General features: G+C 55.2%; 1 protein-coding gene across 3 annotated transcripts in view; it reads left to right on the top strand.

The window, feature by feature from the left end:
* The first annotated feature begins 8 nt into the window (after window positions 1-8).
* CORO2B (coronin 2B) overlaps window positions 9-11,015 on the top strand; it is a 133,227-nt gene continuing 122,220 nt past the window's right edge. For 2 of the 3 annotated variants that reach the window (XM_023255133.2, XM_023255132.2), the window contains exon 1: window positions 9-431. In XM_023255133.2, coding sequence (XP_023110901.1) covers window positions 417-431 — 15 coding nt within the window. In that variant the 5' untranslated portion in view covers window positions 9-416. Of the gene's footprint in view, window positions 432-1,911; window positions 2,006-11,015 lie in introns of all 3 variants that reach the window. The other variant, XM_023255134.2, reaches the window with a different exon arrangement.

Here is an 11,015-nt window from a genome sequence, read left to right as displayed (position 1 = left end):
CCTCCTCCTCCTCCTCTTCGTCGTCCTCCTCCTCCCTCCGCCTCCTCCTTTGTAGCGAGTTCCCGGCCCCTCTTCCTCCCCCCGCCCCCCAGCCTGGGCCCTCTCCCCCTCTCCCTTTCTTCCTGCCTCGCCTTCCTGCGGCGAAGGAGGCTCATCTATTATAAATGCACATTCGGGGCTGACATCAGCGGCGAGCGGCGGGCGAGCGCCGACGAGCGGTCCCTGCGCGCTGCCCGCCCGGAGCGCGGCCCCAGGCTCAGCGGAGCCGCCCGCGGGGCGCGGGGAGCGGGGAGCGCGCCCAGAGCTGCCCGCGCCGCGCCGGACCGCTTCCCGCCGCCGCCTCGGGCCCGCTGTGGACCCCGGCCGCCGCCCCCGCACGCCGCGCCCGCGCCCCCGCACCGCCCCGGAGTTTCTGCATGACTGTCACAAAGGTAAGCGCCGCTCGCCCGCCCTGCGCCCGGGACCCGCCGGCGCCTGCAGCCCCCGGCCTCGGCTGCTGGGGGCGCGGGGGTGTGGGTGTGGGGAGAGGGGCACTGGTGCTGGGAAGGTGCGGCGCGCGCCTCCTCTGCTTCCCCGGTCCCTCCAGTCGTTCCGGGCCCCAGGGACTGCGGAGGGAAGGGGGTTGGATGCCGCTTTAGCAGCCGCGGTGGTTGGGACGACATCTCTCCGCACCGGCCCACCCCGCGACTGCATTTTTAACCCTGTTTAGGATGCTGCATTTTTAACCCCTGGAGAGCAGTGTTAGGCAGCTGCGTGGTGTCCCCCATTGGAGCGCGCCACGGGGAGCGTCGCTGGCAGGACAGTGGGTGTGGGAACGGGTTTGTCGTCCTGGGGAAGGCCATCTGAGGGGAAAGCCCACCCCACCTGCTGGCCTCTGCCGCCCATCCCGCGAACTCTGGCCCCACTCCAGAGTTACTCAGTGGAGAAGGCGCTCCCCAGCCCCGGGAGTTGCTACCAGGGATAGGACAGGTTCTGTGGCGACTGGCTTAAAGAGGGAACGTGACAGGGAAGGGAGAGATGCGCATTCTGGCAGTTCCCATATTGGAAGAGAGTTCTTGGACTGTTGGCACTGGGGCCCAGGTTCATTGGAGAGACTTCGGGGCCTCCCTGGTATGGAAAGCTGACCAGGGTGGTAGAAAGTGCCCAGGATTAGGAGACCTGAGGAGACCTGAGTTCACTCCCCGGATCACCCCCAAACCCCGTGGATGACCTTGGCTGGGCCCTTCTGCTTTGGGCCTCAGTTTCCTCTTGTGGAATATGAGGACGATAATGTGGATCCTGGGGCTGGTGACAGACAGTGGAAGAACCAAGAAGAAGATCCAGGGTGTGAACCCACACTTCTCAGAGCGCTCCTTCAGGGTAAGGCGCTCACAGCCTGGCCTTGGCATTCGGTCCGGCAATCCACACACCCAAGGCCAGATTCCAGTAGCTGCCCACCTGGCTGTCAGAATCGGAGAGTCGGAGGCCAACATGGAGAGGGCAGCTTACTCGTGGTCAGAGTAGTGGACCAGATGGAGGGTCAGCTGTGGAGGTGATGGGAGGGGTGGTCCTGGCTCCTTCTGATAAGCCAGGGGCTACCACTGCCCCCATGAAATCTGTCTGCCATAAGACAGCATGTCTGTTCAGGGTCTTTGAGCTCAGTGCCCAAATTGCCTCTTAGAAACACTGCGGGAAGATGTGCCTGGGGGCTGAGGGTCTGCTTTGGCTAGTACCGGCAGGGCTGGCTGGGAAGGATTATTATCATTAAGGTTATTAATGTCGAAGACGCAAGCAGGCCGAGGCAGAAGAGTAATGGATGGGCCTGCATGAGAGATAAAGGATATGAGATTTGTAATAATAGCACTCACATCTGACTCAATGCCTCCCCTGCGCCTCTTTATGTGCATGAGCTCAGGTAGTCTTCCTTCCCAGGAGGCCTGCAAGGAAGGAATGTTCAGCCCCCTTTAAGAGAGGAAGAAGCAGAGGCTCAGAGAGGTCAAGTGACTTGCCTAAGGCCACACAGCGAGTAAGTAGCAGAACTGGGGTTTGCCTTCAGATGCGTCTCAATCTATGGCCTGGGATCTTTCCATTGCTCTACACTGTTGAGTACCCTGGAGATTGGGTTATTCCCATGGAAGGGGGTCAGTAGTTGGAGGCTCAGGCCCTGGGGTGGAGACGCCATGAAGGAGGGTAGTTGTCTGCTAAATTCATTGGCAGGCCAAGCCTCTCGGTATCTAGTGATTATTCACTAATGCCCTCCCCTTTTCCCCACCCCCCGCCAAACCCTTCTGTATGTTTCTCCTGTTCTAACCAATGTGGCATCGGTTTAAGCCAGCTCAGAGGATTAAATAAAATCCCCACTTTAACCCTATCTTCTCTCCCCTTGGCCAGCCCTTCACAGACCGGAAGTGTTCACGTGGGGAGGGCTACAAGAACAGGAGAAATGCAGGAGAGGGGTCTGGGGGCAGTCCGGCTGCCTGAGAGCCTGCTGGAAGAGCCTGCGCCATGATTTCCAGAAGAACCACAGTGCTCTGGGAGTCTGAAGCCTGGCCTCTAGTCCTCAGTCACCCACACACAGGCTGTGTGATCTTGGGCCAGTCACTCCCATCTCTAAGCCTGTGTTTTCCCATCTGTGAGATGCAGCAGTGAGTTTCATTGATGTCTTGGGTCCCTTCTGCTGGGCCTTGGTACAGCTTCGGTGAGGAAGTCAACTCTGATGGAGACTGGGGGCCTCTCTGTTCTGGGGAGGGGAGGGGAGGGGTTGGTCTAGTTATAAGCCAGATACAAAGAAGAATCCTGAAGGGGGTCTGGAAGGTGGAATCACTGCTTACCAACTGGAGTGACAGGCAGGGGAGGAATGGATTAGAGGGCGAGACCCCAGCCCTTGCTGAACCTCCTCGAGGCAAAGGTCCTCCCTCTCTGGCGAGCCTCGGCTGCCTGCCCCTTGGAGTCCTCAGGGCCAGGGTTAGGTGTGGATTGCAGCAGGTCTTATTAGCTCAGAGGGCCTGGAAAGTGCACAAGAGAAAACCAGATGACGAGCTGCTAGACCTTCAGTAGGACTTCCTGAGAGCAGCTGGGCCTCCATTTTCCATTTACCATCCCCATTCCCACACGTAGCCCAGCCGCCTTCGCGGTGAGGTCCAGCCGCTAAAGTGGCACATAGATCCTGGGCGGTTCTGGAGGGACCCCTGCCCTAAATGGCACTAGAGCTAAAGAGCCCTGCGGATCTCTGGAGGGTGGCCTTCTCGCCCGATGGCATGATTCCTGGTTATGACGTTTTTTCAGCTCTATCTTATTGTGTGTAGTTTCGTAAGCTGTCTTAGCTTCTTTATGTAACGAGGAGGAAAAGGAAGAAGAAAAGAAGGGATGCGGCTTCCCAGACCAGAACCATCCACGGGAGTAAGGTCCTTCCTGCCCCCAGTCTCAGTCCAGTATCTGTCCAGAGGGCAAGTCAGTGTTGAGGGAACGAAGGCCGCTTTCCCAGGAGCAGGATGATTTTGTTCTTTGCGTTCTCACACCTGCTCTTTATACTTTTTCTGTCTCTGTGCCATTTCAGTCATATGTCAGTGCTTCTCTGGTTCTAAATAGGTTTCTAAACTGCCATCAACTAGAAAAACAGAACAAAATACATTGGAATTGTGTGTAGAGCACAAGTCAATAGGCTATAAGAAAAGTCTGCACGGGCGCCCGGGTGGCTCTGTCGGTTAAAGCGTCCGACTTCGGCTCGGGTCGTGATCTCGCGGTTCGTGAGTTTGAGCCCCACGTCGGGCTCTGTGCTGACAGCTCAGAGCCCGGAAGCTGCTTCAGATTCTGTGTCTCCCTCTCTCTCTCTGCCCCTCCCCCACCCGTGCCGTGTGTGTGTGTGTGTGTGTGTGTGTGTGTGTGTGTGTGTGTGTCTCTGTCTCACAAAAACAAATAAACATTAAATTTTTTTTTTTAAAGAAGTCCGCCAGCTGTCATGCAGGACTTTGCAAACCCCTTTTGTTGCTTCTAGGGCCTTTGGAGTGATTTCTTGGCTTTTGTCTGGATGTGACCAGACTGGACCATGGGGCTTGGAGGTAAGGAAGGTGATGACTTATAGTGACTGGGCTGCCTTGTTCCCAGGTGCGACTTGTTGGGTTAGACGCCAGTGAGCTCGGTGCTTTCTGCGTTCCCACGGTCAGCTCAGGGGGTCAGCAGTCCAAGAACAAAGAGCCCTGAGGAGCAGGAGTGCCTGACGCACCTCAGAAGGTCTTAGGAGAAGGAGTGAGTGCAAGGAGAAGACTCCAGATGCCAGCATCCCCCTCTAAGCAGCCAATTCCAGGTTCACAAGTGTTATCAGCAGTCACACTGTGGCCCCTCGTTCCGTAGGTCACCCCTTCTCTCTTCTGTGCCTGTCCCAGCAGAGCACGACTCAGGGAGGGGAGCCCATGGCTCCTCCTGAATGCAGTGGGACTGAGGACAGGGTTGCCTTGCCCAGGTAGTTACTAACAGGCCTTCATTTGGCAAGGTCATGTGTCTCTCGGGCCCCGAAGAGTGGCCCCAAGTCATCCAAATCTCTCCCTTGACAAATAGGGGAACTGAGACCCAGGGAGCAAATTATAACTTGCCTAAAGCAAGTGCTTTTCCCACCCGGCTGCCCTGCAAGGGGGCCCCCAGGCAGCCTGAGTGGGGACAGGGCCCCACTCCAGTCACCCCACTGCATCGTCCTGGCCTGGATGCTGGTGTCTGAGATTCCCTCTGCTGGGCAGCCACCCCCCTTGTTGAAAACTCCTCAGGGGTCAAGGTGTATGGGAGCCCTTGCTACACCCAGGGTCAGGGTGGGGAGGAAGAGATACAAAGCCCTTCTGCCTCCGACTCCTGGACCCAGGATCTAGCCTACCCAGGAGATGCCTGGACTCCCAGACATTCCACTTCCCAGCACTTCTTTCCTGTCTGGCCCTTACTGGGAGAAGAAATGAGAGAGCAAGCCTGTCCCAGAGCCAGCTCAAAGGCGGAGACATTACCCGCACAGACCCAGCTCCCAGAAACCTGGGGGTGGCGTGGGGCTTCTGCTTCTCTGTTCCGTGTACCCATGATACCTCCTCCCTCCACTCAGTTCTTCTTCCAGAGCCCTGGCATTCTCATGCTGAAGGTCTGTGGCTAACATTCACCCATTCGTATCTGAGCTCCTATTCTGGGCCAGGCCCCGTGTGAGGCATTAAGGTCACAGAATGCCTAAGCCACAGGCCCTGCTGTCCGGAACCTTGGAGGAGATGGGTGGGGAAGGAGATGTGCCAAAGTCCTGAGTTAGGAGTCTCAGCGTCCAGCGGGCACAAGCCAGGAGAGGTCTTTCGTCTGCATACTTTAAGTGTTCATAACTTCAGGATCTTTCCTTCCTTACTGTCCTTCCCTCCAGGCAATGCAGCTCACTCTCAGAAGAGCTCTGATGAGTTACTTTCTTCCCATATGTGCCCAGATGCCCCGTGTTCTCTTGCCTGGGGCATTGCCACCTTAGCACCTGTGGCAGCCCGCAGAGGCATCTGGGATGCATTGTGGGGCTCCCCAGGGCCCCAGAAGCCCCCTGGCTAGCTGGCCGTGTGGAGTCAGACTAGACTTGAGCTTGGCCGGCCTGGGAGTGTGGACACTGGCTAGACCAACGGCCTGGCAGCATCGGTCCCTGGCAGCTCGGAGATGGAGTGAGTTTTTCCATTTCTCTCCCAGGTTGGCTAGCCTGGAGCAGACATGGCCTCAGCCACCGCCGGCTCCTGGCACCGGGGCGGCCCAGATTCTGATTTGGATATGCTAGCCACAGAATTTGTCTGGTGTCCAGGAGATGAGAGAATGTGCAAATTCCCTCTGTGCCCAGCCCCCTCTCCTTCCGGCTTCTCCTGATCAGCTTGTTCTGTTCCCCTTCCTTTCCCTGCCTGGGGACCCTGCAGGCTCAGGCCCAGCCCCCGGAGTAGCCTGGAGCCTAGGAAGCTTAGAGCAGCTGGCACGGAGCAGGCCCTGCCAGGCAAGGACAGATGCGAAGCCAGTGGCTTCCACATGAAAAGAAGCTGTTTAGAATGAGCCTCTCCTTTGTGGGCCTGGAGTGTGGAACCAGCTGCAGAGGAGGCACAAGTCGGTGGGGTGGGGACAATGGAGGAGGAGCCGTCACCCGCCTTTCTTTGCCCTCTCCCTCCCCCTCCCCCAGGAGGCCCCTGGAGGGGCCTTCCTAATTGGTTTCTGGCTGGCACCCTCCTTCCAATTAATTAACACAGCAACGGGAGGCACCCGGGTCTGCTCAGGACAGTCCCACTTACAGAAAACAAACATGGGCTACTGCACTGAATCCCTCCGAGGGTCCCAGGGTGAGGAGGGTTCCCCCTATTTACAGATGAATAAATAGAGTCTCCGAGTGAAAACATGGCCACACCCAAATCACAGAGCTAATGTGGGTCAGAGCTGGGATGCACACCCAGGTCTTCTGACTTTGAGCCAGAACCTTCACAGTCCAATCACTCATGGTCCACATCCTATGAAGATTAATCACCGTCCTCACAAGAATAACAGTTATTAAGCAGGCATTGGGCACACTTGATCGCGTTGACTCTGTGCAACCATGAGGTTGATTCTAGTATCAGACGATCCCATTCTCCAGAGGAGGAAATTGAGGCTCAGTGAGCATAAGTGAATTGCTCAAGGTTGCAGGTTTCGTGGGTGGGGGAGTGGGTGGGGATCCGTACCCGGCCACCTAAGTTCCAGGACTGTATTCTATCCCCCACCCCCACCCCGTGGCAAAGGGCTCTTGTCTGGGCATCTGGGGCCCTGGCACCAAGGTGTGCTTGACAAGTGCTGCTTGCCTTGGGGGTGACGTCTGTGGATGTGGTCTGCTTAGGCTTTCCTGTGGCCTTTGCTGGAGCTGGGAACCACGTAAATAATTTGGGGGAAAAAAATGTAAGCTGAGCAAGTGAGGAGGAAGGTATCCTGCACATGGCATCCGACATCAGACGGGGCCTCTTAGGCAAGGTGGCCAGCCCAGGGGGAGAACAAGTGTGATAGAGGCAGGGCCGCCTTCTCCATTTCCACGAAGCTAGCTTTGTGTAGGGAACACACAGATCTGTGGTCCAGACCTGCAGCCCTTACCCTCTTGAATATGCAAATTCCCCCTGTGCCCAGGGTGGGTGGCCCTCTGGAGATGGCCCCTGATTACCAGGGGGCGCTGGTGGCTGAGAATGCCAGCTTTAGAGTCAGACAGATGGCCCTGTATCATTTCCTTGCTGTTTGTTCTTGGGCAAGTTGCCTAACCTCTCTGAACATCTGTTTCCCCATCCATTAATTGGGATTGATAATAGTAGCACTTAAAAGGATTATTATAAAGATTAAATGAGCTGATCCGTGTGAAGCACTTACCACATGCCTGGCAGTTAGTGTTAGCTATTAACGTCGGGTAGACAGAAAATTAAACACGCTTACAATGAGTGTCCTGGGGCTTATGAGATGAGAAGTACAGGGAACTCTGGGAATAACAGCAGAGGGCCTGACCTAGTCAGAGGGGCGGGAAGGTGACTTTTAAGCTGATTCATGAAGGATGAGTAGGAGGTAGCCGGTGAGAGGGAGGAACTGAGGAGTGGGTAACGGAGGTAAAGGCACAGGCAGATGCCGGGAGTCAGATCACTGGCCAGGAATGCTCCCCACATGCCAGCATTGTTGGTGAGAGCTCAGCACATGGATTGGCTCCTTTTACGCTCAGAGTGACTTTATGGTGTAGGTTACGGTCATCCCCACGTCAGGAATGAGGAAACAGGCACAGAGAGGCCAAGTAAGCTGCAGAAAGTTGCCCAGCCAGGCAGATTAGAGGCTGGTCCAGACGTGGGCCTCTGGACTCCCGCATTCTTTTTCTCCTCCTCTGTGTGGCTTCCTGATCTCGGGAGGATGGCTTTTCCGTGGGCCACTTCTTAAAGTCGACCTGGGCAAGGGGGGTACGGAAGTGCCGCATTCAGTGGTCCAGCCTCTGCCGCCCCTCAGAGAGCCTCCCTGGTTAGAAGAGCTTTGTTTGGAAGGGCAGGGCCTCTCCTGGCTGGCAGGCAGCTCCAGGGAGGGGTCATTTGTTTTTCCAGAAGGAAACTTTGCTCTGGCAGGAAAATTTCCACCTTATATTTTTACTGGGCCCGATTCTAACCGTTTTTATTCTCGAAATCTTTATGATTATCTGGGCTGGCTCTTGGTCTTTAAAATAAAACTGTAGGGACACATACACACACGTATGTATGTGTGTGTGTGATGTTTCACAGGGCATGGCGCTCGGGCCACAAGGTGTGAACTTACTGGCCCCTGTGTGAGACAGATGATAACACCCTTGAAGGCTCCAGCTGCCCAGCAGGGGGATATGGGGACGCTCCCTCTGGATGGGTGCTCACACTAATCCCTAGAAACAAGCCCCCCCCGTGCTCGGTGTTCAACTCCAGAGCTGTCTGAGGTCATCTGGTCCAGCCCTCTGCCTCCATGGCACTCCACACTTTCTAGGAACATGAGGCTGACTCCTAATCTTAATTTAGACCCGTTTAACAAATACTAGTCTCTTGTAGGCAGTTCCCCGGGCTCTCGCCGGGTGTTAGGTCCCTGCTTTCAAGAAGCTGACAGTGAAATAAACAGTAACAACAGCAGAAGGCGCTGACCTTTCTAGGGTGCTTTGTTTATCCTGGGCACACAAACAGTGTTTCGCGTGTATTTACTCATTTAATCTTCCGGTGTTCTTACTGTTCCCCTTCCTGTAGGTGCAGGCACAGAGGCCCAGAGAGGGAAGGGAGGTAACTTACTAAGGTCGCCAAGCCGGTTGTGGGGAGTGGGGCGCGTAGCGTGCCTTCCAGGCCTTTCTTACCACTCAGTCTGGCAGGTAGCGATGACCCTGAGGCCTGTGGCCAGGTCAGGGGATCTGGAGGCAAAAGACTCGGGCTCGCTCGGCTCTTGTCTCTGCTCCTCCCTGCGTGACCTTGGGCTAGGCCCTCAACGTCTCTGAGCCTCTGTTTTTCTCATCTGTGAAAAGGAAATTCATTTCTCCACCTTACTAGGGCACGGTAATATGTAAGTAAGGCACTCTCTGCAGATGTCATGAGGGGGGTAGTTTAGTGTCTCTGTAATTGGCACCTGTCCTGCTCCCTTCCCCCACCAGTGTCCCACCGCTTTGGGAGTTAGGCAGTCCATCCAACAGCTAACCCCCTTCTCCCCTGCTGTTGCCCTGACTGAAAAACTGCTTCACACTGTGTCGGCAGAAAGGACCAGTTCATCTCCCCCAAACAGCCTCTGTCTGTTTTAACTGTCAGGCTACTTTGGGGCAGATGAAAAGTTGCTTTTCCCTCTTCCTGTCCTATTTTGGCTGTTTTAATATGCTTGGGACAAATAATCTGGCTATAAAAATTGGATGTCCTGCTTTCGTTTGAAAAGTGAGGCGAATAAAGCCTCTAAACCTTGATCTGGATCCCTGCAGGCCCGAGCTCCCTGCGGAAGGTGGGGGAAGGTTTGTCCCAAAGCACAGTCTTGCCCAGGTCTCTGGGAAGAGAGACCCAGCCCCCACTGGCAAATGGCCTTGACCTTTGCTCCAGATACATCGGGGCACCCCTGAGGCTCAGACCCATTTTTCCTTTGAGTTTATGGAAAGAAAGACCCTCTACTAGCTTTGCAGTAAACCATTTAAACATCTTGAATATGACTTCAGAACTAACAGCATTACGATCTGGGATCTGGGGGGAATTTCCAGGACGTAGAACAGCTGATGGAAAGAAAGGTGTTGGAGGAAGGGGACAAGAGGATTTAATTCCTGAGGTTTTGGTTTAGCTTCATGAAGAAAATGTTGTTCACACTTGCCCTGCTGACCTCCAGGTGAAAGATCACGTTGCAGGAATGCATGGGGAAATTTGGGATTCCGAGAAATTTGGAATTCTGGGAAAGGGGATTTCTGTGTACCCGAGGGTCCATCTGATAACTTTTTATTATCACAACTGTGCCCTCTAAAGACCCTGGGTCTGCCTTCCTGCCATAGTCATTATAATGAGTGAAAACAAACTCAAGTTGTTATGGACTGAGGCTATTCTGTCAAATTGGCCTTTTCAGGGTCCACATCTGCATTAATTCCCGTTTTCTGGGAGTTCCTGTGGTGCCCTGTCTCTACTACATCAGCTGTAGGTAAAGGCCCAATATGTTCTGTTGTATGGGAATTGTTTTCGAGCATGAACCTTGACTCCTTGACTTGACTGTGAGCTCTCAGGCCAGAGATGATGTCTGATTTTTTTGGTATCTTTCACAGCACTTGTCAAAGATGTGGTGTAGACTTTGGGGTAGCCGGTGCAAAATACAAGGTTGGGTGGGATTTTGAGGAAGCCCAAACTATTCCCTGTATGTGGCTGCCTGGGCTAAATCCTTACTCCTGCACGTCCGTGGACTGTGAGAGCTGGAAGGAACTCTGAAGAGGTGTAATGGGGTCCCCCATTTTGCAGAGGAGAAAAGTGAGGCCCTGAAAGGTTTACCTAAGGGGGCACAAGTGGCCAAGTAGGGAGTGGGGCTCCCTCTGGTTGATGGCAGGCTCAGGTTGGGTGAGTTTCAGTTCAGTCGGTTTTTCTAGGCCAAGGGCTGATTCAGAAGTAGGGGAAAGTTCTAGAAAGGAGACCCTGAGACCTTCACCTCGATGGCAGGGGGCACCCGAATGGAGAGGCTCAGCTCCCCAGGTAACCAGCCAGGACCACCCTGCGTGGCCGTGGCCATGGCAGAGGCAGTAGGAGTGAGCTCTGAGGCTCCTTCTGCTTGGCCAGGGGGCTGTGATTCCCGAGATCTGGCAGCCAGGGGCCCCACGTTCCAGGCTGCCACCGTGGCCGCCACAGAGGCCCGTGAACCCCACTCTCCCTCCTGGAAGCCAGCCCTCCTGGCACGCTGGGCTGCAGGCAATCTTTCCCTCCTTTGTTTCTCTGAAACCATTAGAAGGGCCTCTAGGTTGGGAGCCTGGGTTGCTAAGAGCTTTCTTCTGGCCAGACCTTATCACTGGCTTGAGAAGTCTCCGGGCAAAGTTTTCCCTGGAACTCTGGCTTGGAGGGAGGGAGCCAGGG

The sequence above is a fragment of the Felis catus genome, chromosome B3 (genome assembly GCF_018350175.1).
Source record: "Felis catus isolate Fca126 chromosome B3, F.catus_Fca126_mat1.0, whole genome shotgun sequence".
NCBI classification, from domain to species: domain Eukaryota; kingdom Metazoa; phylum Chordata; class Mammalia; order Carnivora; family Felidae; genus Felis; species Felis catus.
The sequence above is the reverse complement of the archived record's forward strand: the minus strand, read 5'-3'. Positions and strand labels throughout refer to the sequence as shown.